The 24,970-nt window shown below is 49.6% G+C and overlaps 1 protein-coding gene across 1 annotated transcript in view; it reads left to right on the top strand.

Moving 5' to 3' along the window:
* Nucleotides 1-21,365, top strand: part of TMEM132D (transmembrane protein 132D) — a gene marked incomplete at both ends in the record, with an annotated part of 626,392 nt that extends 605,027 nt beyond the window's left edge. Inside the window, 4 exons of the mRNA XM_081251621.1 lie at nt 8,912-9,117; nt 11,670-11,943; nt 16,121-16,312; nt 20,181-21,365. Of these exons, the coding sequence (XP_081107747.1) occupies nt 8,912-9,117; nt 11,670-11,943; nt 16,121-16,312; nt 20,181-21,365 (1,857 nt within the window). The remainder of the gene's footprint in view (nt 1-8,911; nt 9,118-11,669; nt 11,944-16,120; nt 16,313-20,180) is intronic.
* Between the last annotated feature and the right edge of the window lie 3,605 nt (nt 21,366-24,970).

Below are 24,970 nucleotides of genomic sequence, written 5' to 3' on the forward strand. Positions count from 1 at the left end.
ACCCTTCTAGATGTCCAAGACCCAACCACTCGTCCATGGATTCCATCACATCCTAGAGTCTTGATTAAGGAGACTGTCCCATCTTTCCAACTCCAGGGAACTGAAAGGCAGTGAAATGCAGGGTCAAGGAGGAGAGTTGTGTTGCATGAGACCAAGGAACCCAGCAGGAGCCAGACCATGTCAGACCTGGTGGCTTATGTGAAGAATGTACTATATTACCCTAAAGCAGTGGAGAACCTTGGATGAGTTTTTAGAATAGTGTCCAGAGAGTCATGTGGTAGTAATATAAGTTTGCATCTTTAAAGAATGCTCTGTGCACTCTTGTACAAATAAAAGTGGGGCACAAGTAAACTCTGTGACCCACGTATGTACCCACAGAAAAGCCTGTGTCTGTTCACCCAAAGACATGTATGATGGTCCATGGCAGCACTGTGTGTCAGAGCCAAAAACTGGAAACCCCCAAATGTCCACAGATAGGAGAATGGATACATAAACTGTGGTGTATCACACAATGAGAAGGAATGAACCACATAAATCAGTCTCACAGACACAAGTACAGGGGATGTGATCCCATTTATACCAAAGGCTTAAAACAGGGAAGACTAAGCAAAGATATCAGGAAAGAGGTTAGCCCTTACTCAGGTCGGGGGTGGGGCTAGGACTGGAAGGGCATGAGGGGCTTCCGGTGTGAACCACAGCGCTCTGGCCCTTGAACTGGGTTCAGGTGATGAGTTTGTTCACTGTGAAATGTCATTGAGAAGAACAGTCATGATGTGTACACCTATCTGTAGGTAATAAAAACGTTAAACAGAAAATAAGCCATAATAAGATTATTTAAATAATAAAGGGAGAAAGGAAGGAAGGAAGGAGGGAGGGAAAGACGGAAGGATAGATGGATGGAAGTTTGGATGAATGAATGAATGGATGGATGGTTGGTTGGACGGATGGATGGATGGATGAATGGATGGATGGATGGGTGGATGGATGGGTGGATGGATGGATGGATGGATGGATGGATGGATGGATGAATAAATGGATGGATGGTTGGTTGGTTGGATGAATGGATGGATGGATGGATGATGGATGAATGATGGATGGAGTGAGGGAGAGAGGGAGGGAGGGACGGATGCATGGAGGGAGGGAGGGGGAAGGAGGGAGGAAGGGATGTCAGAAATGTAGCAGTCATTTCCAGCCATGGCACTGCCACCCCACCACTTCCACCAAACAAAAGGGGCTGCAGGGGCACCCCCTGAACTGCTGATCCAGGACCCCTGTACCACCAGTAACATCACTTACGGCGGTGGTGAATAAACATGTTAAGTAGGTAACGCTGAGTGGACACAGGCATCATCAGACTGCATTTGCGATACGTGTTTTAGGTGGCATTTATGTTAGCCTCGTAAGGATTGCTGTCCAGCATTGCTGGATGTTAAGCAGAGAATCCTACGGCACAAAGCAGCCAGGAAAGCCGGGCTTTTGTTGAAGGATTGAGAGGGACACGGGGCTTCATGATCAGTCCTCATTCACCTTAGAAGATGAAGTCAAAGCCAGAGCCTTTCAGAACAGACGGGTGGATTTCATCTTTGTAAGAAGCTACTCAGATCAGCCCGTTCTTTGTGGAATGAGCGGGTAATAGAACTACCCCTTCTCTGGGCGCGGGACAACCTCCTGTCAGTAGCTCTGAACTGTCAGTGTAAATGAGAATCAGCCGTGCATCCGTCAAAATGGAGATTCACGGGCTTAATTGGGAGGTCTCACCTAGGAGGTCTGCTCATTTTCTGGAGCTGCCGTAACAAATTGCCACAAACTGGGTCACTCCATTCATTCTCTTGCAGTTCTGGAGGCCTGAATTCCAAAATCAAGGCATGGGCAGGGCCGTGCTCTTTCTGGAGGCTCTAGGGGAGGAGGCTTCCTGCCTCTTCCAGTTACTGGGGGCTCCAGGCATCCTCTGGCTGTGGCCGTATCCTTCCAAGCTCTGCCTCTGTCATCACTGGCCTTCTTCCCTCAGTCTCTCTGTGTCTTTTTCTGTTTCTTGCAGGGACACTCTCATTGGATTTAGAATCCACCCTAATCGAGTCTGACCACATCTTAACTAATTCCATGTGCAAAGACCATATTTCCAAGTAAGGTCACAATCTGAGGTGCTGGGTAGACAGGAATCTGGGAGGATTCAATCCACTATCAGGGCTGCAGAAGATCTTGGAGGTCTGCATTTGTTAGATTTTATTCTTCTTTGACAATATTCCACATGGTTTCAAATAACAGTGAAATGTAGTCAGTCCTCATCTTACGTAGCACCCTGTTCATAGAAACTCAACCATCGGAACCATGACCTTGGTCCATGACCATTCAAGGTGAGGAACCTGCTGACATGAACCATTCTCCACTAACACGAGACAACTCGAGGGCTGCCTGGAGGAAAGGACATACTAAGAAGCTCATGTCATAGCTGGTGCTATAGACTGAGGGATCTGTGTTCCCCCCAGAATCCATACGTTGAAACCTGGTGCCCAATGTGATGGTCGCAGGAGGTGGGTCCTTTGAGAGGTGATTAGGTGAGGAGGATGCAGCCTTCACTTTGGGATTAGTGCCCTTATAAAAGAGACCCATAGAGCTCCCTCACTCCTTCCACCCTGTGAGGACAAAGAGAAGACATCTGTCTATGCAGCAGGTAGTGGGTACCAAATCTGATGGAGCCATCATCTTGTCCTTTCAGCCCCCAGAAATGTCAGAAATGAATGTCTGCTGCTTATAAGCCACCCTGTCTGGTCATTTTTTAATAGCAGCCTGAGCTAAGACAGGTGAGTTCTGCAGAAACAGATGCTGAGCTGGAGTTTGGGGCCAAGATGTCTCAGGTCTTTTTAAATTTTTCTTTGTTGGCCTATCTGCTCAGCACGTGAGGTCTTATAGTTCCCCCACCAGGGATCAAACCTGTGCCCCTTGAAATGGAAGTGCATGTGAGCCCCCCTGACGTCTCTCCGTGTGTCCTAATCTCTTCTCACCTGAATGGCCTCATTTTAACTTAACTGCCATGAATGATTGGACATGTACAGTCACTTGTATTTAAACACGAAGGAATGAACAGGTCTTGTCAGCTCACCTAGACCATCCCGTTTCTCTGGTTCAGCTCCCAGGGGGAGTTTGTAATGGTTAACAGTCAAATGGAACGTTGAGGTAGATGGAGAGAAAGATGGATGTCGGGCTGGAAGGACCAGTTCTGCCCCATCGGCTCTTGCAAGAACGCTTCTCAGCTGGTCTGTCCTGGGCAGACGTCAAGGATGCAGTCGGGGGCCAGGTCTGCCCTTGGGGGCGCCAGGCTGGTGTCTTCCCAAATGAACGTCAACAAGTCTTAGGTCAGGTGCCCTGGAGCTCAGGCACCATGTGCATGAGACTCATTGAGGAAAGACCCCCGGGAAGTAAGGGGGTGAGGGATGAGAGGGCAGGACAGGACAGGGGAAGAGGTGGGCCAGGATGGTGTGTTAGATTCCTGTGGCCACTGCCGCAAACGACCACGGACTCGGGGCCTTAAAACCACGGAAATGCCTTCTGTCACAGTCCGGAGGCCAGGAGGCTGCAGTCATGCTCCCTCTGGGGGCTCCAGGGGAGAAGCTGCTCCAGCTGCTTGTAGCCGCCAGCATTCATTGGCTTGTGGCCACGGCACTCCAGCGTCTGCCTCATCTGTTTCTCTCCACGTAGGCGGCTGTTCATCTGTGTCCATCCTCCTCTGCCTCTCCCGGATATGGACACTGGAATTGCATTCGGGGCCCGTAATCCAGGATGCTCTCATCTCACAAACTTGCATTTAGTTACATCCACAAAGACCCTTTTTCCATAGAAGGTGACATTTACAGGTTCCAGGGATCAGGACCTGAAATCTTTGGGAGCCATTATTCAGCCTTCCACAGATGGGGTTCAGGAGACCCTGCTCCCCCAGGCGGGCTCTGGAGTTTGAGAGGTGCTGCAGAGGTTGTCCTAAGATGTGCTCATACAGCCAGTGTTTGGCCACAGACTGCCCCAGGGATGAGCAGGGGTGGGAAGACCTCACCACTACCAGGCATCTCCAGCGAGGCCAGGGAGGTCAGAGGAAGCCCTTCCAAGTCTCTCCCCATCCCTCCCTCCTTCTCCCCCTCCCCCTCCTCCTTCTCTTCCTTTGCTGCTTCCTCTGGACAGACTTGAAAGTTTTTGGAAGCAACAAGAGACCAGGAGAGCCAGCAAGGCAGTAGCAGCCATAACTTGCAGCATCTGGGCTGAGTCACAAGCATTACCCAAAATGAAAGATCTCTGATGCCTCCTAGGCTGGAGTCCCGTCCATGCAAGGACAACAACAGGCAGGTCCCAGCGGCACCACAGACTCACGGCCATGCTTTTTTCACGAGCATCCGTCCCCCCCAGGCAGGTGTCATGCCCCCAAACTCCCCAGCACACAGGCTGAGTAAACCCCACTTCCTTACCCGCAAAGTCTTTCCCCAGGAGCCCTCAGTCTTTATATTCTACTCAAATTCTTCTGCAGCTTCACACACACCCTCCTCCAGGGTGCAGCCTGAAAGGCCCCATGTGTCTCCTCCCTGACTTTTACTTACTCCGTTTGCGTGCAGTTTTTTTTTTTTTTTTATGTTGGGGGTAGGAGTTTTATTAATTAATTAATTAATTTTTGCTGTGTTGGGTCTTCGTTTCTGTGCGAGGGCTTTCTCTAGGTGTGGCAAGTGGGGGCCACTCTTCATCGTGGTGCATGGGCCTCTCATGTTGCAGAGCACAGGCTCCAGATGTGCAGGCTCAGTAGTTGTGGCTCACGGGCCCAGTTGCTCTGCGGCACGTGGGATCCTCCCAGACCAGGGCTCGAACCTGTGTCCCCTGCATTAGCAGGCAGATTCTCAACCACTGCGCCACCAGGGAAGCCCTGCGTGCAGTTTTAATCACGAGAAAGTCATTAGCCTGAGGCGGGGAGGTCCCATACCCTGGCATTCAGGGATGAGGCGTGAGTAGCCTGTTTAAGACAAAGACCTCTGGCCCCTGGCGCAGACCCCAATTACATTCTTGGCTTGTTTCGAGTTTGCAAGAATTAGGATCCTCTCAGCTGCCATCTGATTATCTTATCTGTCTTCGTAGATCTTATCCACCCAGCCCTAGCCTACTCCATCCGTTAACTTGGTGCGTTCTATTTTTTTTTAATTTATTTTATTGAAGTATGAAACAACGTCATTTGCAGCAACATGGATGGACTTAGAGATGATCATACTTAAGTCGGACAGAGAAAGGCAAACATCATGATATCACTTATAGGTGGAATCTAAAATATGGCACGCATGAACTTATCTATGAAACAGAAACAGACTCACAGACCTAGAGAACAGACTTGTCGTTCTCTTTTTATTAAAATAGATTATTTTTATTTATCAGATTATGCCCAGGCATGTTGCAGTGGTCAGAATAAGCTCCATCAATGTGATGTAACAAATAGTCTGAAATGTCAGTGACTTCAAACAAGAGGTGTACCTGCCACCCATGCCGCCTGTCCCTTGTGGCTTTGTGGGGGGCTGTCCCTGTCACAGACTCTCGGAGCCCAGGCTGGAGAGGCAGTCACCACCTCCTCCCCCGCCGGGCCCCAAGCTGGAGGGACAGGGACCTCTGGAAGGTCCCTCATGGGAAATTAAAATGTTCCCACAGAAGTTGACCCGTGTCAGTTCCACTCACAGCTCATCGTCAACAGGTGAGTGAAACAGGTGAGCCAGAAGGATAGTCCCACCATGCCACCAAGGAAGAACCAGGTGTGGTTGGCAAACAGTTTTAGTGATGATTCCACACGCAGAGCGTGGACAGGGGCCGGGCACAGAAAACCAGAGGAGTCGGGGGCGGAGACTTATAAACCTCCCATCAAATGTGGGTGCTGTTCTTATTACTTGACATAAACACACACACACACACACACACACAATCTCTACCTCAGCGCTCCGCCCCTCCGACCCAGCACCGCCTTTCCAAGTCCCGGGCATCAGTTGCCTCCACGCATGTCTGCTAAGAGTAACTGCCTGGATGTCAAGCCCTGCTTTCCCTCTGCTTACCTTCCTCATCCCTGTTACCCGTGTCTAGCCCCAACTTTTTTTATTTCCTCAAGGAAAAAACACAGTTTTAAAATCAAAACAAAAAAAACATGAAGACTTAATGTTATACTCATGGCTATGCCCAGCACACCAGGCATCTGCATCTCTCATCCACAGGGGGATTTAGGGGGTGGGCTTTTACCCACCATGATCTCCACATGTCTTTTCTCAGAACCCCTGGTTTGGCAAGAGGGCCCAGAAAATCTGAAACCAAGTCTTGTCTGTATTTCCTCTCTCTCTCGCTCTCTCTCTGTTGGCTTATCTATGGCAGTTCAGCCTGATTCAGACTTGAAAGGCGTAAAAAGAGAAAGCCTAAGATTCAAGACTCGCCAGCCCTGAAGAAGAAAGGGCCGTGGCCAGGACACAAGTTACAATAGAGCCACGTGGGCTGGTTCCGTTCTGCCTTTCATCAGATTTAAGTACTTCCGCTATAGGAGGATCACCAGCTCCAGCTCATAAGTGGACCTGGGCCCATGCTTCCCTCCAAGTCACTGACCAGCCCCTGGATGCCCAGCCTCCCAGTGCCCCCATGTATGTGCTGTGCCCTTGTTCCCTCCCCAGGAGGATCAAAGGCGCCATCATTAGCAAGCCTTTCTAAGATGATTGAACAACCTAGTGATTTCTGCTTTGCTTTCCTTCACACCCCTCTAAGTGCTGCAGGGAAGGCCTGCATCCTTTAGAAAACAACAGACTGCGAGAGAGCATCCGGGCAAGAGGGATGCCTGTGCCGGAGGCGGGGCAGCTGGGGGCAGACTTGGGTTGAGTCTGGTCTTTTCCACTTCCCAGCTGTGCGTCCTTGGGAAATGGTACCTAATGTCTTGGACCTCAGATTGACCTCCCGTAAACTGACAGTAACTGCACCCACGTCCTGGGTTCTCATGACCACTAACTGGGGCCACACCTGGGATGTGTTCAGCTGCTCAGCCGGACATGTATTATGTGCTCAATAAACCAGGGGCCTTGCTCCTGCCCATCCTCCCTCCAAGCTCAACCAGCCAAGCCCCAGAGCAGGGAAGGAGCCCTCGGGGCCTCTGCCCATCCTCCTCTCCCTCTCTGTGGCCATCTCCTGCTGGGACGAAGGACCACAAACCCGGTGGCTTAAAACCACACACATTAGGGACTTCCCTGGTGGTCCAGTGGTTAGGACTCTGTGCTTCCACCGCAGAGGGCGCGGGTTCGATCCCTGGTCAGGGAACTAAGATCCCACAAGCTGTGCAGTGTGGCCAAAAAAAAAAAAAAAAAGTGACTTGAAAACTACAGACATGTATTCTCTCACAGTTCTGGGGGCCAGAAGTCCTTCATCAGCTCCACAAGGTATCAGCAGGGTCGCACTCCCCCCAGAGGCTCTAGGAGAGAATGATTCCCAGCCTCTTCCAGCTTCTAGAGACGCCTTCCTTGGATTCCTTGGCCCTGTCCTGCATCCTCAAAGCCGGCCGTGTAGCATCTTGCTTTGGTGACACATGTCCTTCCTCTGTCACGGTGGTCGCATGTCCCTCTGCTACTCTCCTATAAAGACACTCAGATTACATTTAGGGTCCACCTGGATAATCTAGGGTAGCCTGCTCATCTCCAGATCCTTAACTTAATCACATCCGCAAAGTCCTTTTTGCCAAATAAGGTAATGTACCGGTTCCGAGGATCAGGACCCGGTATCTTTGGGAGCCATCATCTGTGCTACCACACGACCCCAAAGCTTTGCCCCAAGCCTTGCTTAGGATGAGCACGAGCTCCCCTGGAGAGCTGGGAGACAAAGACAACGGGACAAGGTCTTTTCTCTGAACTTGGCTTTTCTGTCAAACGTGGGCAGAGGGGAGCAGTCTGGTGGACCAGCACAACTGGAGAACGTGGATTCCACAGCCAGACCCCAGGGCCGAATCGTGGGACCACAGTCAAGCTCCTTTAACTCTCAGCTTCCTCATCTGGAATATGGGACTAATGGGAATGCTCGTCTTGGGGTTGTTCTGAGGATGAAATGAGCTAACATGGGCCTGGATGAACGTGTCTGGATTCTCTGGAAAGCAGAGCCTGAGCCACGGACTGGAGGGCGGCGGGTGTATCTGGGGACTGATTCCAGGACGTGGAGGCGGAAGTGGGGGGCAGGACAGGACACCTAAATGGAAGAGACGGCAAGTGAATTACTGAGCTAGTTACCATGGTGGGCAGGTGGGGAGAATCCCACTGAGAGGCTCCCAGGACCCATGAGGAATATATCTGGGAATCTGCCCACGCAGCTAAGATGGGAGCTTGTCTGCACATGACTTACTGAGGATGTTCTCTGGAGACATCCGTGTGGGGGTGAGGGAGGCCGGATGCAGAAAGGGGAGAAGCTGAGCCGGGATGGCTTCAGATGGAATCGAGCCTCGGCTGATCCCCAGAGGAGCTCCAGGTCACGAACTATACACACGGCTCATCCCTCCTTGAGGCAAACCAGGAGGTCATCATCAGGCAAAAACGTGGGCTGAGCGGAACAGAACACCCAGGTAATTCTGCAGGTTCGGCTGCAGCACCTAAGGGCAGTCTGTCAGAGGAGGTGCAGCACAAATTGTCAGCAAAGCACCTGCAGCAGGTAGGGGTGAGTGTGCCCAACCAGTCGAAGAGCTCCCGGGAGAGGTGGATGGGGCCCCGTGGCATCTGTCATCACTGCCTCTGCTGTCTCGGAAAGCAAAATCCAGTGTCCACGTTAGGACCAACTCCTCGTGATTGTGACCCCAAAGGAGTCACGACACTGCTTTCCTCCTCCGCTTTCTCTTGCTCTTCCTTTGGGAGGTGGTAAAAGCTCATACGTCCCCCACCCTTCTCTCCCCTCTGCCCAGGTTTCTGACAGATGTGACTACGTCTTTGTCAACGGGAAGGAGATGAAGGGCAAGGTGAACGTGGTGGTGAACTTCACGTACCAGCACCTGACCAGTCCTCTGGAGATGATGGTGTGGGTGCCTCGTCTGCCCCTGCAGATCGAGGTCTCGGACACCGAGCTCAACCAGATCAAGGGCTGGAGAGTCCCCATTGTCTCCAACAAGAGGTGGGTGTGCAGGTCAGGCTCCACAGCAGAAACCCAAGTCAAGTGCGCTTAGGCTGAAGACGGAAGTTTACAGGGTAGCTGATTTCGGGCATGTCTGGTTCCAGGGGTTCATTGGTACCCTAAGGACTGGTTCTCTCTCCACCTCTTGGCTCCTGCTTGCTTTGTGTTGGCTTCATCATCCATCAGGCTTTTCTCATGAGGTTCCAGACCTTCACTCTAACTTCTCTGTGACTGTGCAGAGAGTACATCCTCTTTTGCCCAATAACTCATGCAAGAACCCTGGAGTTAAGTGTTATCCTCACTTGGGTTATATGTCCATTCCTGATCCAATCACTGTAGCTGAGGAGGAGAAGGAGGAGGAGGAGGACAAGGAGGACAAGGAGGACAAGGAGGATGAGGAGGATGAGGAGGAGGGGAAGGGGAGAGGGAGGAGGAAGGGAGGGGAGGGAGAGGAGGAGGGGAGGGGGAGGGGGAGAGGGAGGAGGAAGGGAGGGGGAGGGAGAGGAGGAGGGGAGGGAGAGGGGGAGGGGAGGGCGAGGGAGAGGAGGGCAGAGGAGGGAGGGGAGGAGGGGAGGGGGAGGGAGAGGAGGAGGGGAGGGGGAGGAGACAGAATACACTGATTGGCCAGCTAGGCTACAGCCACATTCCCGTGGCTGGGGCCAGAGGAGCTAGGGAAAGAGATCAACCCTGCCTGAACCAAGAGGTCAATACCAGGAGGAGGGAAGAATTGATTCTTGGAGGCCCCAAGCAACAGAGGTCCACTAGAGAGCTGTCTGAGCAGATGCTGCCTGACCTGGGCAGTCTCTTTGTCCCTCCAGCCCAGAAACACTGAGATCACTTTCCCTTGGGGAGATGAAGTCCGAAGCTTGTCACCTGTGTGCCTGGTGCATCACTCTGATGGCATTAGATGGACTGATAAGTCTGCACCCCCCACATCAGGCAAATAAACAGGCATCAGGTACAAAGAGAGTTTTGTTCAGAGACTTGGTCACCTTGGAGAAACCCATGCTTAAGGAATCGTATACAAGGGACTTGTAGAAAGTCAAAAGTGAGCATGTGAAGACGTAGACAAGGAAATATTCCTGGAGTCCGGGTACTCAGCAGGGAGGAGTGAACTGGTGCTTAGCTGAGGGGCAGCTTTTATGTTCCTTCCCTTGGAAGTCCACCCCTTGGAGTTCTTACGGCACCTGGGAGAGGGCAGGGCTTCAGGAATGAAGGCTTGGGTCCTGTGTGCCATTGGAAGATGGTTTCAGCAATGACCCTTTCCTTAACCACAGGGGTTTCTGAGGTTGAGTTGGGAGAATGGCGTTCAGCGTGATTACTGACGCTACTGAGGGCAAGTGGCTGCAGGGAAAGACTCACCCAAGGACTGGCCCAGTGTGCTCGTGAACAGTCCAGATGCTGTCACAACTGTCCAGCTCAGATACGGCAAGAGAACCACTCCCAGGAGTGAGCAGCTCTTCTGATGGAGACCGTGAGGGTGCTGGGAGGACTGACAGCCCATAAGGCATCAGACGCTGAGGGAGAGGCTAACATCTGCCTCCTGCCTGGTCCTTTCTACATTGATTATCACAAAATACCTTACCTTGAGTTAAACACTCGCTTCCCTTGTGTACTGGTTTGTAGGGCTATACTGGCCATCCAGAGCCTTACTGTATTAATTATCTATTGCTACATAATTTAGTGGCTTACCCCAAAACCAGGTGGCTTAAAAGAAAAACCTATTATCTCACAGTTCCTCTGGATCAGGAATCCAGGCAAGGCTTAGCTGGATCTCTCGCAAGCTACAGTCCAGTTGTCAGCTGGAGCTGTAGTCTCATCGCAAGGCTCTGGTGGGATAGGACCTACATCCAAGCTCATGTGATTGTTGGGAGGTCTTAGCTCCTCACTGGCTGTTGGCCAGAGGATGCTGTTTCCAGCTGTAAGATGGCTCCATAGGGCCGCACACAGCATGGCAGCTGACTTCATCAGGGCAGGCAACAGAGAAGAACCAAGGAAAGAGGGCTGAACAAGACAGAAGTCATAGTTTCTTAAAACCTAATCTTGCAGGTGACATCCTATAACTTTTGCTGTAATTTTTTTTTTTTTTTTTTTGGCCACACTGCGCGGCATGTGAGATCTTAGTTCCCCGACTAGGGATCGAACCCGTGCCCCCTGCATCCGAAGCGCGGAGTCTTAACCACTGGACCGCCAGGGAAGTCCCACTGTAATCTTTCATTGGAAGAAACTTTTACTAGGTCCAGCCCACACCCAAAGGGAAGGGAATTTCACAAAGTGAATACCAGGAGATGGGGCTCATGGGGGACATCTTAGAACTCTGCCGACCACACCAGCCCATTCTGACTGGTCAGTCCTCAGGCCACAGCAGTGCTCAGATATTCTGAGCATCACCCCTGCACATTTGTCTGAGCTCCCCCCCACCAGGCTGTGAACTCCCCGAAGGCAGGGCTCATGCCCACTCACCTCTGCAGCCCCTGCCATGCTTCACCCCCAGCCCCCAACCGTTGACCCAACAAATCAGCATCTGTTCAATCGAACTGACCCCTTGACAGGCCAGCTCGGGACAGCGAGGAAGAGGACGAAGATGAGAAGAAAGGCCGGGGCTGCACTCTCCAGTACCAGCACGCCATGGTGCGGGTCTTGACTCAGTTTGTGGCCGAAGTGGCTGAGCCCGGGGGGCAACTGGCCCACCTGCTGGGCTCAGATTGGCAGGTGGACATCACAGAGCTGGTAAATGACTTCATGCAGGTGGAGGATCCCCGGATTGCCAGGCTGCATGGGGGACAAGTCCTGATTGGCCAGGAGCTCGGGATGACCACCATTCAGGTAAGAAACCCCCAATGCAAGGACTCTCTGTATTCCTGTCACGTCTCTACCCAGACAAGAACTCGGCTGTTTGTTGTCACTTAGAGCAATATCTTTTTTATTTTTTTATTGAAGTAGAGTCGATGTACAATGTTGTGTTAGTTTCAGGTGTACAGAAAAGTGATGCAGCTCTACATATGTATAAATCTATTCTTTTTCATATTCTTTTCCATTATAGGTTATTACAAGATATTGAATATAGTTCCCTGTGCTATACAGTAGGTCCTTGTCGCTTATCGATTTTATATATAGTGGCGTGTATATGTTAGTCCCAAACTCCTAATTTGTTCCCCCCCCTTTCCCTTTTGGTAACCGTAAGTTTGTTTTCTATGTCTGTGGGTCTATTTCTGTTTTGTAAATAAGTGCACTTTATCATTTTCTTAGATTCCACATATAAGTGGTATCATATGATATTTATCTTTCTCTGTCTGGCTTACTTTACTTAGTGTGATAATATCTAGGTCCATTTCTGTTGCTGCAAATAGCATTATGTTGTTCTTTTTTTTATGGCTGAGTAATCTTCCATTGTATATCTGTACCACATCCTCTTTATCCATTCATCTGTAGACGGACATTCAGGTTGCTTCCATGTCTTGGCCATTGTAAATAGTGCTGCTCTGAACATTGGGGTGCATGTATCGAATTAGAGTTTTGTTTAGATGTATGCCCAGGCATGGTATCTCTGGATCATACGGTAGCTCTATTTGACAGTATCCATTTTCAGAGTGAATAGACTGAAAGAAGCTGTCAAATAAACAACAGAAGAGGTATAATGATGGACTGGCTTCTCAGGATGAGTCATGTTTGAAACTCCAAGACATTGTTTGTCTCTAAGACATGGTGGATGTTACTATCTTGGGACAAAATCTCTAAAAATAAAGCTACTATATGATCCAGCAATCCGACTCCTGGGCGTATATCTGGAAAAGACAAAAACTCGAATTCAAAAAGAAACATGCACCCCAATGTTCACTGCAGCACTATTTACAACAGCTGAGACATGGAATCAACCTGAATGTCCATCGATGGATGAATGGATGAAGAAGATGTGGTATATAGACACAATGGACTACTACTCAGCCATAAAAAAGAATGAAATACCTTGCAGCAACATGGATGGGCCTAGAGATGATCATACTAAGTGAAGTAAGCCAGACAGAGAAAGACAAATATCATATGATAAATCTTATATGTAGAATCTTAAAAAATGATACAAATGAACTGTTACAAAACAGAAACAGCCTCACAGACATAGAAAACAAACTTATGGCTGCTAGAGGGGAAAGGTCTGGGGAGGGATAAATTAGGAGATTGAAATTAGCATATACACACTACCAACAAGGAGCTACTGTATAGCACAGGGAACTCTGCTCAATACTCTGTAATAACCTATATGGGCAAAGAATCTGAAAAAGAACAGATACATGTACATGTATAGCTGAATCACATTGTTGTACACCTGAAACTAACACAACCTTGTAAATCAACCATATCCCAATATAAAATAAAATTTTTGTCATTGAAAAATATTTTTTAAAAAGTTCTTGGGGTGGGCTAAGCTCATCAGAATCATGGGTGTGGCCAGCAGCTTCTCACTTGGTCACTCCACCTCACTGATCATGGTCACCGAAAAGCTTCCCATCCCGCCATGATGCTCAGCTGTCTCCACCAGGTCCCAGCTGCCACATGATGAAACCTGGAGCATTTCAGAAATGTACTGAAGGAAGCAACAGAGTTATTATGATTCCACTGGTCTTGTAAGCACCTACTGCTAGGAATGGATGGGGTGAACCAGTATGCAGCATGGGAGCTTTGAAACAAACACTTTCACAAGACACGGTTCTGGGAGGTCACTTGGGAGTCACTTACCTCCTGTCTGAAAGCAAATATTATTCCTCAGTGACTGCCCCATTTATAGAAGAGGTGATCATCCTATTAGCCAAACAGTGAAGTTTCTAAAGCAGTTAAAAGTGAAACTATATTGGATTGTAGAAGATTTAAAACATTCTGGAAAATGGGCTGATATTTAAGAGAGATCATTTTTGAACCCATTATTATCAAATGATTAAACTAACCCTGAGACGTCTCATTAAAATAGAATATTGCAGCTGTCAGTTGGAGAATACATTATAAAATTTTCAGACAGTCTATCAGAAACAAAATGTTTTTATTTGTACAATCAAGAAAATGTAATTTTGCTGTTAACTCTGTACTGTTTTATTAAAAATGTTTTATAACTTTGCTTTTAAATTTTCATATGAAACCATTTGCAAATGACGTACTTAATTTAATAAAATACTTTAGCCACTGGAAAAAAATAAAAATAAAATAGATCATTTTATTCAAGGGGGAAAGTAAATTACTTTGAACTGGGACTCAGGAGTCACATGCTCCAATGCTCTCTAAAAGCTGAGAAGGTACTCTCTGTGGGGAAAGCAGCCAGGGCATCAGGTGAAGGAGGATGACTGATTTGGACCCTAAGCGTTAGAAGGACAATAGGGAGTGGTGAGGAGTGTGGCAAAGGGAGGCTGCTACTCATCTCCAAAAGGTGCCAAGAGGAAATGGGAGCTCAGTGTGGAGAGATGCTGCAACTTTTCCAGAATAGCTAGAAATCTGTCTTTCATACGAAATCATCTGTTTTTTTAAGGATGGCCATTCATCCCATTTTGAAGTATTATGATGTCAAACAAAACATATCTGCCCCATAGACAAGCACTTGTAATATTCACAGTTGAGTTTTGCTTGAAAGATCTAAATTAAAGTTGGTCCATGGGCTAAAGTGATGCTGATATCTGGAAACTGGAACCAAGACGACAACTTGACACTAACCACTCAAAATGATCATTTAAATACAAAGACGCAATAAAACACTGTTCAGAAATCAGGTATTTCTGTGAAAATCAATGAGTGTGAATGGGCCAGCTTCCCATGCGTGAAACATGAAAATTGTCCTAGTGGGGCATCTGCTCCTGAGACTCTTCGTTTTTCCCTCTTATTTATGCCCACGGAGTCCTCCTGAGTTATAAATTCATTTGGCCACTTTCTTCTGGGGACTCATGTTTCATACCCAGTGCCATTCAAGTTGTCCTAACCAGATTTAGAAGCTGAAGAAGGTATTTGAATAGAAATATGGGGCTTTGATAAAGGAATTTAATGAATCCAGGGAAAACTATCTTGAGATATATCTTCATAAATATCAGCAACAACTTGAAAAGAGAAATACATCAAAAAAGCTGGGGAAGGGAGAATGAAACCTGTTTCACCCAGAAGGTTAAGGATTCACAGAGGGGCGTCTAAATCAGCACTTTGTAACTTGGATGAGGGGCGGGGAGAGCAAAGGTGCTTCCACAGACAACCTTCCAAAGCAGGATTTCCTCTTCAGGGTCTAAATTGAACGGAAGCTTCATTCCCCAGGACATCACAGATGTCCAGAGACAAATGAGACTTTGGGACATCGGCGTCAAGGGTAGGACTCGCAGATGAGTTTATCAGATGACGGAAGCTGATATTCCAAAATGTCACTGCTCAGTGTTCCCCAAAGTGTGGAGTGCGAGCTCCCGGTGACACACAGGATGCTTTAGGTGGTACATGGACCAACCGTCTCTTCTTTGAGTGTAACTGGTCATTGGTGATCATGTGTAGAAGAGAGAAATATAGAAATATATAACTAGCATATCAAAACCATTTTTCTATGACGCTATGAAGCTTTTTTAAACAAATTATTTACATAAAATAATTTTAAACAAAATATGCACTAAGTAATAGTAGAAATGATCCATGCTGTAGAAGAATCGTAAAGTTAGTGCTGAAATGAATGAAAATGTTAATTCTTCCGCTCAAGGTCTGCGGGCAGTGCATGGCAGGCAGTGGAGTCTATTCGATGGGTGGCATGCCAGGTCCTACCCCATCCAGTCCTTGACACCATCTTGCTGTTACTTAAAAAATGCGCTATATTTTCACAAGCAAGCTGTACCTTTTAGAAGAAGGCCTGAGTGGGAAAGACCCGTTTTTGCTCTTTCCGGCTCCTCTGGCTCTGTCTGTCCCTATCCACCCCCTGCACGGAGCATCGTTTACACCATCGGGGGGATTTCTGGAACCACAGAGAGCTTTTCCTTCCTATGTCGGTTCTGTCTTTCAGATCCTGTCGCCTCTGTCAGATGCCATCTTGGCCGAGAAGACCATCACCGTGCTGGACGAGAAGGTGATGATCACAGACCTCGGGGTCCAGCTGGTGGCAGGGCTGTCCCTCTCCCTGCAGCTCAGCCCTGGGAGCAACAGAGCCATCTTCGCCACTGCGGTGGCTCAAGAACTTCTGCAAAGGCCCAGACAGGTGTGGGGTGGGGATGGGGCACCGTGGGAAGGGGTCACATGTCGGGGGTCACACAGCAAATGGGTCACACCAGGTGAGGTCACACCAGGTGAGGTCACACACCAGGTGGGGTGATATATCCAGGGGGTGTTACACATGGTGGGGGTCACACACCATGTAAAGTGACTCATCAGGTGAGGTCACACCCAGGTGAGGTCACACCCCAGGTGAGGTCACACACCAGGTGAGGTCACACATCAGGTGCGGTCACACACCAGGTGTGGTTACACAGCAGGTGGGGCCCACACCAGCGGGGGAATCCCACGTCTCTTGGGGTCACATGGTGGGGTTGGGTCACACGTCAGTGGGGTCGTTCGCTGGGTAGGCTTCCGCCCTGAGCAGGTCACACGTCAGGTGAGGTCGCGCAGTGGGGTGAGGTCACGCGTTAGATCAGGCTGCCCGTGTGGTGGAATCACTGATTGGGGAGGAGGGGTCCCGCAAAAGCGTGGGCTCGCACATCGGGTGCTCCGCAGTCTGGAAGGGCGTCGTGCAGGGGCAGCTGCTCAGCCTCAGGCTTCCTGCGCCCCCGGCGGAGATGCCACACAGCAAGGCCGCCAGGAGTGAAGGATCACAGGCAGCAGCAGCCGGAGAGGCTGGACCGCAGGCCCCTCGCGCCCCATCGCGCCCCCCGTGCTGCTTCTCCACCCCCGGACGGTCCTGACTCTGGACCCCGCTGACCTCCCCGAGCAGTGGGGTGAAAATGAGGGCGGGAACAGACTCCAAGGAGGGGTCCACAGCCTTCCGCTAAGTCCCTGCTCAAAAAAATGGGGTAACGGGTCTGGGGGTCGGAAGGAGATTGGAGGAGATGCTTCCATATTTGTCATTTAGCTCAAAGCAGAAGTAACGAGCCGGTGGTGACCTCAGTCACGGCCTTCTTTTTCTTTACTGGAAACCAGTGTGCTCTAATAGAGTGTGTACTGTGCGTATGTGTATGTTTGTGTTATGTATGTGTGTCGTGTGTAGTGTGCGTTGTGTATGTGTACATGTTGTGGTGTGTATCGTGTGGTGCATGTTTGTGTGTTGATACGATGGTTTCCAAACAAAGAAGACTGTTGGAAGGGCAATTGGAAATGTCATGTGATCTCCACCCTCATCTGAGATGGAGAAACTTTATTTCTTAGAAAGAAACTGGATGGAGCCTTTGGTGAGCCTTGTTTAATGCCCAAGGACAGTGGTCTCAGGCTACTGATTCTGTGTGCCCCATGAGACAGGACTGTCCTCCTGTGGTGATGCTAGAAGGCCTCCAGCCCACATAGGGGGTTTTCGGGCAGCTTTCCTTATTGGTCAGGAGCACTTCCTGGAAGCCTTCCCCTCGGCAGGTACATTACCATCTGGGCCCCCTCTTGCACCAGCTGAGGCTGTGACTATGTTTGGGCAGGAAGGTGGGCTAAGCTGGACCTGCCCCTGAACACACAGAGCCTTATCGTTTTCCCAGCCCGTACCCATCACTGAAGGCTCCCCTGCCAGGTGTTAGCTAATTCCTTGCCCTTTCACTGGGGTCTTTGTGTGCAGGGGTTTGGATCAGAAAGCACTTGAAAGTGGATGATCTCAATAACGGATATGAATTCTTGCCAAAGACAAACCTCCCTTTTCTCAGGGCATGATGCCAGCCAGGATGCAAGTTACAGATAGCAAAGGAGAAATAACCCGAGGCTTCTTCCTGTCTTCCTGGGGCGATCAAATCAGGTGACTGCCAGTTAGGAGTTAAGGAAGCGATAAGACACAGTTAGAATAAGGCCACAGAGCTAATCCATTTCTGACATGCAGAGCTAGGCACGGGACCCTGAGGTTTGCTCCGTGCTTGCTTGCTTTGGATGGAGCTTAGTCCCTGCCTGCAACTTGGCTCCGGCCTTTCAGTTTCAAGAAATCCAATGTGCATTAGAATTTCCTGCTGCAATTTCACAGCCAATCAGAAGGCCCAGGTAAACCAAGGTCACATCCAGTGGCTTCTGCCATGTGTCATGGAGGCATTTTCCACTTAGCAGCCAGCCCAAGCCGATGACTAACAAGATCAGTATTTACTGGCTGTGCTGAAGGAGAAGCAGAGACCACCAGTCATATGTGAGAAGCTCCCTTCTCAGTTCAAAGACCAGATACCACCAGGAAAACTTACCTTCTATCGTGGTCAGTGGCTCTTTGGTTGCAAGAAAGAGAAGTCCCCTCAAGCGAGTTTAAATAACACAGGATTTATTACAAGGATAGTGGGACCCTCTTAGACCCCAGCTATAAGAACTTGGGGAAACTGGGGGGTCAACAACAGTCTCTCTCATGTCCATTATCTCATTAAATAAATGCTGTGCCCAGACATTTGCTTACACCTCCTCCCTCGTGGGTCGCTCCCAAGTGGGGCTTCATTCTCCAGTCTTATATGAGCTCCGACTCATCTTCCCACCACTAAGTGCTTCACTCCCATCTTAGTGTTAATTTATTTATTTATTTTTGCTGTGTTGGGTCTTCGTTTCTGTGCGTGGGCTTTCTCTCGTTGCGGCGAGCGGGGGCCACTCTTCATCGCGGTGCGCGGGCCTCTCATTATCGCGGCCTCTCCCGTTGCGGAGCACAGGCTCCGGATGCACAGGCTCAGTAGCTGTGGCTCACGGGCCCAGCCGCTCCGCGGCACGCGGGATCCTCCCGGACCAGGGCTCGAACCGGCGTCCCCTGCATCGGCAGGCGGACTCTCAACCACTGCGCCCCCAGGGAAGCCCCTCCCATCTTGCTGATTTCACATTGGAGGGAGAGATGCAGGCTGGCTCAGAGCTGCAGAGATGAATGTGGCTCTGACAGCAGCCGTCCCCTGGGTCCAGTCAGCTGTGGCCAGGTGGACAGGCACACAAGCCTCTTAGGGCTGCGCATCCTTCTGGGTTTGGAGTAGAGCAGCTTCTCCGGGAGCTAGGGGGAGGGAGGAGGGAGCAATGGGCCTCCCAGTTTGCTGTCAAGGCCAATGACATCTTCACTGAAACTGAAGCCTTAGAGGTTATCTTGTCTATTACAATCTCCCTGGACAGACTAGTCCCAAGGAAAGCTGGTCTAAAGCAACAAAGTAAAAAGACGAGGGATTGAGATGGACACAAGTCTTGACCCTGGCTATTTTGGGTCTCCCAATTTCCCCCAACTGGTTGGGTTGGAGAGTGGAAGGGAAGACAAAGATTCTCCCAACAGAAAGCTTCCTAACCCTTCCCAACCCCACCCCTAACCCTAGCCCTAACCCTCTCTCTGGCTGGTTGGTTTTACTCTTCACCTCCAAGCCAAGACTGTCCATAAGCCAATACAAACCCATTCTTAGATGCTGATGTAGCAGGACCAACACAACCAAAGCCTGCAGCCCCTCTGGGGCACCCTTGTCTAGGTCAGGGGGTTTAACCTGTGTTGTGAATAATGCACGGAGACTTGGTATTAAAGCAACTTAAAAATAACGTAATAAACATTTTTCGTTTAAATGTGTAACATTTGTAAATGACCGCACTAACCGGTAAATCTCCTTTGATAATGCAGCTGATTACTATGCAGAAGTAGATCTTGCACCGCAGAAAGAAGCCATCTTTCTTTCAGCACCTCAGGAAAGAAAGCAAATCTTATTGGGGAGTGTTATTCCTGGTCCTGTTTCATCATTGTCATTTTGCTGTTGTAGTTTTCTTTGGCTTCTACATCTTTACAAGAATTCATTTTCTTTCATACCCTTAGTATTTCTTGCCTCTTATTTCTACACTGGATAAAAGGTCTCCCTTTGTTCTTGTAGTATTATCTTTGTGACAGAGTGTCTATTTTTACTAAGACTTTGTGTTCAGTGAGCTTTGGGGCCCATTTTGATGAACTTACTTTTTTTCTTCAACAGGAAGCAGCCATCAGTTGCTGGGTCCAATTCAGTGATGGCTCTGTCACCCCCTTGGATATTTACGATGCAAAAGACTTCTCCCTGATGGCCACATCACTGGATGAGAAGGTGGTCTCTGTCCACCAAGACCCCAAATTCAGGTGGCCTATAATCACTGCTGAAGCCGAAGGACAGGGTGCCCTGGTGAAGGTCGAAATGGTTATTTGTGAATCATGCCAGAAATCCAAGCGGAAGAGTGTGCTGGCTGTGGGGACAGCCAACATCAAAGTGAAATTTGGCCAAAGTGATGCCAATCCCAACACCAGTGACAGCAGACACATGGGGGCAGGAGGTCGCCTGGATAATAACGTCAGTGACAGAAGACCCAAAAAACCCTCACACGAATGGGGGAGTCAAGAGGGACGGTACTACGGCAGCCCTTCCGTGGGCCTCAGGGAAGGAAGGGGCTCCACAACGGAAAGGTCCACCTTCCAGAAGACCTACGGCCAGGAAAGCCTTTTGGATGATGACAGCCATCTGCAGACCATCTCCATTGACCTCACCAGCTTCCCAGCCCAGGTGGACCTGCCCAGAAGCTATGGAGAAATGGATGAGAATGACCTCACACAGGCCTCCAAAGGGCTGAGCGACTTGGAAATCGGGATGTATGCCCTGTTGGGTGTCTTCTGCCTGGCCATTTTGGTCTTCCTAATAAACTGTGTGACCTTTGCATTAAAGTACAGGCACAAACAGGTTCCCTTCGAAGAACAAGAAGGTATGAGTCACTACCATGACTGGGTTGGGTTGAGCCACCGGGCCGAATTGTTGGAGAATCACATCAACTTGTCTTCCTCCCAAGATGAGCAGATCACTGCCATCGACAGGGGCATGGATTTCGAAGAGAGTAAGTATCTCCTCAGCACAAACTCCCAAAACAGCATCAATGGACAGCTGTTCACATCTTCAGGACCCACACTCATGGATGGGAAAGATGAGAAAAGTGAGCCCCCAACGTCCCCTACCTCAAAAAGGAAAAGAGTGAAATTCACCACTTTCACCACCGTCTCTACGGATGATAGATGCCCCACCGTGAACTCCATAGCGACCAGCAGTGAGGATGCCATGAACTGGGTCTGCCAGGATCTGGACCCTGGGGGATGCCAAGAGTCACGTGGCTACATGGAAGGATTACATGAAGACGTGTAAGCCGGGCCTTCACAGACATTGGTTCTCACTCACCTTTCGGCCTTTAACTTGGGGATGTGGGGCAACGGTGTGCCCGGTGGGGAAATAAAAAGACAGGACAAGATCAGGGTGACGCTATCCACAGAGCCACAGAAAATGACCCTGGCTCCCCTGGGGCGGCCCCGAGTTGGAATTGATGTCCACATTCCAGGGTCCAATGTTTCTGTCAATGTGAAGGGGTCTATCACGCATGGCAAGATTTTTACATTGGAAGAAAGATGAGTTCTGAATCCCCGAACTTCAGAGAGCCTCCAGGAGAGAACAGTCCCTCTCTTGCCGTCTCACTTTCTTTCATCAAAGCCACACAGCTGCCATATTCAATGTTGTGGACCACAGGAGAAAAATGAGACTCAGGTTGGGCTCAAGGGGATGGACGGGAGGAAGCGTGTCATTGGACCTCGGGCAGCACATCTGGCTGTGAGCATGAGCAGAGGTGGAGTCTAGCGCCATCTAGAGTCAGCTCTTGGGAAGCAAGGGTTTCGAGTTATTATCTCCCAAAGGCTGGGGCAAAGCAAGGCAATCGCTGACAAGGATTGAAAGGGAAAAAGAGGGCAAATAGGCCACCAATACCTTTGTAACTAGATGCCAAGAACAACCACCCAAACAAACAAAAACGCTCTGAGCCATTCAGAGCATTCCTTTACTAGTAAACTAGGGAGCCTGGGTATAGACTTTCAACTGGGTTCGAAGAACCAGAATTTTTTTTAGCAAATTCACTATGTTCACGTTTGTACCCCCCCGCCATGCCCCACATCGCCACCTTTCCAAAAGTCATTGGTCACTTGGCAGTGGAGGGCAGTGTCACCATTCCCTCTCTTCCACTGTGGCATCTGTGTCAACCACCAGGTGACATTCTACGCTGAAGCCCCACTGGGCGAACTTCACACGTGTCCTTCTTTGAAGAGGCTGGTCTTGGAGGGTCAGCAGCGCTCACAAGGAATTCAACACCCAGGGGTGCTCCTTCCCCTTGCTTTTCTGGAAAGCGATGTCTGTTCTGTGATGCGCCTGTGGACAGTCCCATCCAGTCTGCTGCTCAAGGCTGATGAGATAAATCTGGGTGTCCATACGGAGCGTACAGGGCGGGGAGAGTTGGGACTCGGGGTGTGCGATGAGGTGGGTTGGGCAGGAAGCCTAGCCCCTTCACACACAGGGGCGGGGGGCGGGCATGGGAGGCTTCTTCTCCACCTTGGAGGGATGGAGGGACCTGAGGTAACCACCTATGGGGCAGAGAGCTGGGTTATTCAAGGGTTGGGTTCTAAGGTCAGTTTCTCTTTCTCTGTGTGCCTCTCTGAACCTATCTCTCTGCTTCCTCTGTCTCTCTCTCTCTCTGTCTCTCTCTCAGTCTCTATGCATATGATTGAATTCTTCTGAGATCAAGTGTGTAAATTCCACCAGTTCACCCTCTCGACCTCAGCACTCTCCCCCAAACTAAGGTGCTGTCCGTTTGCTCTAAGACTGAGAATTCCAGCAGCCATCAGCTACCTGCTCCTGTCCCCCACTTGACTTATGTTGTCTGGCTGGGTGATTAAACTGTCACCCCTTTTCAAGGACAATCCTTTGCTTTCAGTAACCCCCTCTCATTTCTTTCATTCTTTCCCGTGTGATGTTCCGTGGCATAACACTGCCGCTGCCCCCTCTCAAATCCGTCTGCGTGCAGAATGTATTGTAGATAGTAAGAATGTAATATATATTTATAAACTTACCGACTGTAAATATAAAATTTGCCTTCCATGGCTTTATCGCTGTCCTTTGTCTTTCTACACACTGACCCCCTCCCAGCGGCTGGCATCCATGGCAAATGGCTCTCCAAAGCTGAGCTTTGGGGAAACGAAAAAGCAGATTGAAGGATCCCAGCAACAATCCAATTACAGTCTTACCTAGCGTAATGCCTCTCTCTGCATTGAGGCGATGTTGACACATGATGACAAAGTACATTGTGTACTAAGTATCTCTCCTTCAGGACCTGAAAGGATTTGCAAATCAATCACATGTGCAATTCTCTGCTAAAAGCCTGCTGACTGATGGCTGTAAGTGAGAAACATGCAGGCAAGCGTGTAGTCCAGCCTCCCTTTGGGCTGGAGCAAAAAGGGCTCTGTCCCGTCTTTGGATCTCACACGTACATTCAGAGGTCAATGTCCTGAGGCACGTATGTGCCCGTGGTGACTCTGGGCTGGGGTGTTTTTAAAAAGGTTGAGTTTTAGATTCCTCTAATAATCAAATGCAGTCCCGAGACGATTCCCCAGAAAAAGAAGTTGCGTGAAATCCTTGTCTTTGTGCAAACAGTATCAAGTGATGGATCATTCACTTATTCACCTGGGATTTTATTGAGCACCTCCTATGTGCTAGGAACTAGTGCAAATACAGGAGGTAAGCGGTCAATATAACAGACCCAGGCCGGCGCTCAAAGACCTTACCTCTAGCCGGGGCTGGGGGGATTAACAGCAAATGAAATAATTTTCAGATGGTCATAAATTGTATGAAGGATAATAAAACAGGTTACAGAATAGAAAAAGACTGAGTCGACATTTAAGACTCTGGCCATTTCACCTAAAAAATCTGGATCTCTGCCTTCTCTTGAAAATTCAGACACTCTGGAAAAATGGGGCTTCCAATCCAGCTTGGCCCTAATTGGACATGGTGAATTTGCTGCTGTTGTCTCCAGGCAGACGTCTCTGCAGGCCTCTCCACACCCAGTCTCGCCAACCCAGAGGGCAAACTTTCATTTGCCGTCTATGTCACCGTTTCTCCTCTAATAGGGAAATACTTCTCCCCAGCCATGTCTCTAACCCACAAGTGCAGAAAACAAAAATAGACAGAGGGAGCTGTGTGTTCTCAAGACAGCATCAGGAGAAGTGTATTGTTATATGAAAGAGGGAGCGGACCCCTCTGTGTCTCCTGGGAAGAGAGGGAACATCACCTAAAGAACACAGCTTACGATGATCACACAGCCCTCTGTGCATCCAGAGCCTGAGAAAGAAATGCTATGAACGCCTTCACGAACTGACTTTTCAACAGGGTGTCTTTGGGGGTGTGAATAAACTAAGTGATGCTGCTGGGTTCCTCCCAGCCTGACCCGCTTGCTCATTTCCACCTCCCGCGCCAAGCCCCGCCCCCCTCTCTGAGACAGTGAGTTCAAGTCCTGTTTCCTAAGACCAGATCCCCAAGCCCATGGAAACCGGGATCATCAGCGCCCCCCAGTGGAAGCCATGGCTTCCTGCGGCTTTTAGTGCCCCAGACTTGAGCAATCCATTACCAGCTGCCTTAACAAAGTCCGGCAAGCTGGGCGGCTTGAACAGCAGAAATGTGCTCTCCCACAGTCTGGAGGCCAGAAGTCTGAGATCAGGTGTCGACAGCGTTGGTTCCTTCTGAGGCTCTAAGGGACACTCTGGTGCAGCCCCTCTCCGGCTCCCGGGGGCGGCCGGCTACCCTTGGTGTCTCTTGCCCTGCAGTCGCTTCACCCCGTCTCTGTCTCCGGGTTCACGTGGTGTTGTTTTCCACAGGATGCGCCCGTGTGCGTGTCCAGATTTCCCCTTTTTAGATGAACACCAGGCAAGTGGGAGTAGAAC

The sequence above is a fragment of the Mesoplodon bidens genome, assembly GCF_964165515.1.
Source record: "Mesoplodon bidens genome assembly, chromosome: 13".
Classification (NCBI taxonomy): Eukaryota; Metazoa; Chordata; class Mammalia; order Artiodactyla; family Ziphiidae; genus Mesoplodon; species Mesoplodon bidens.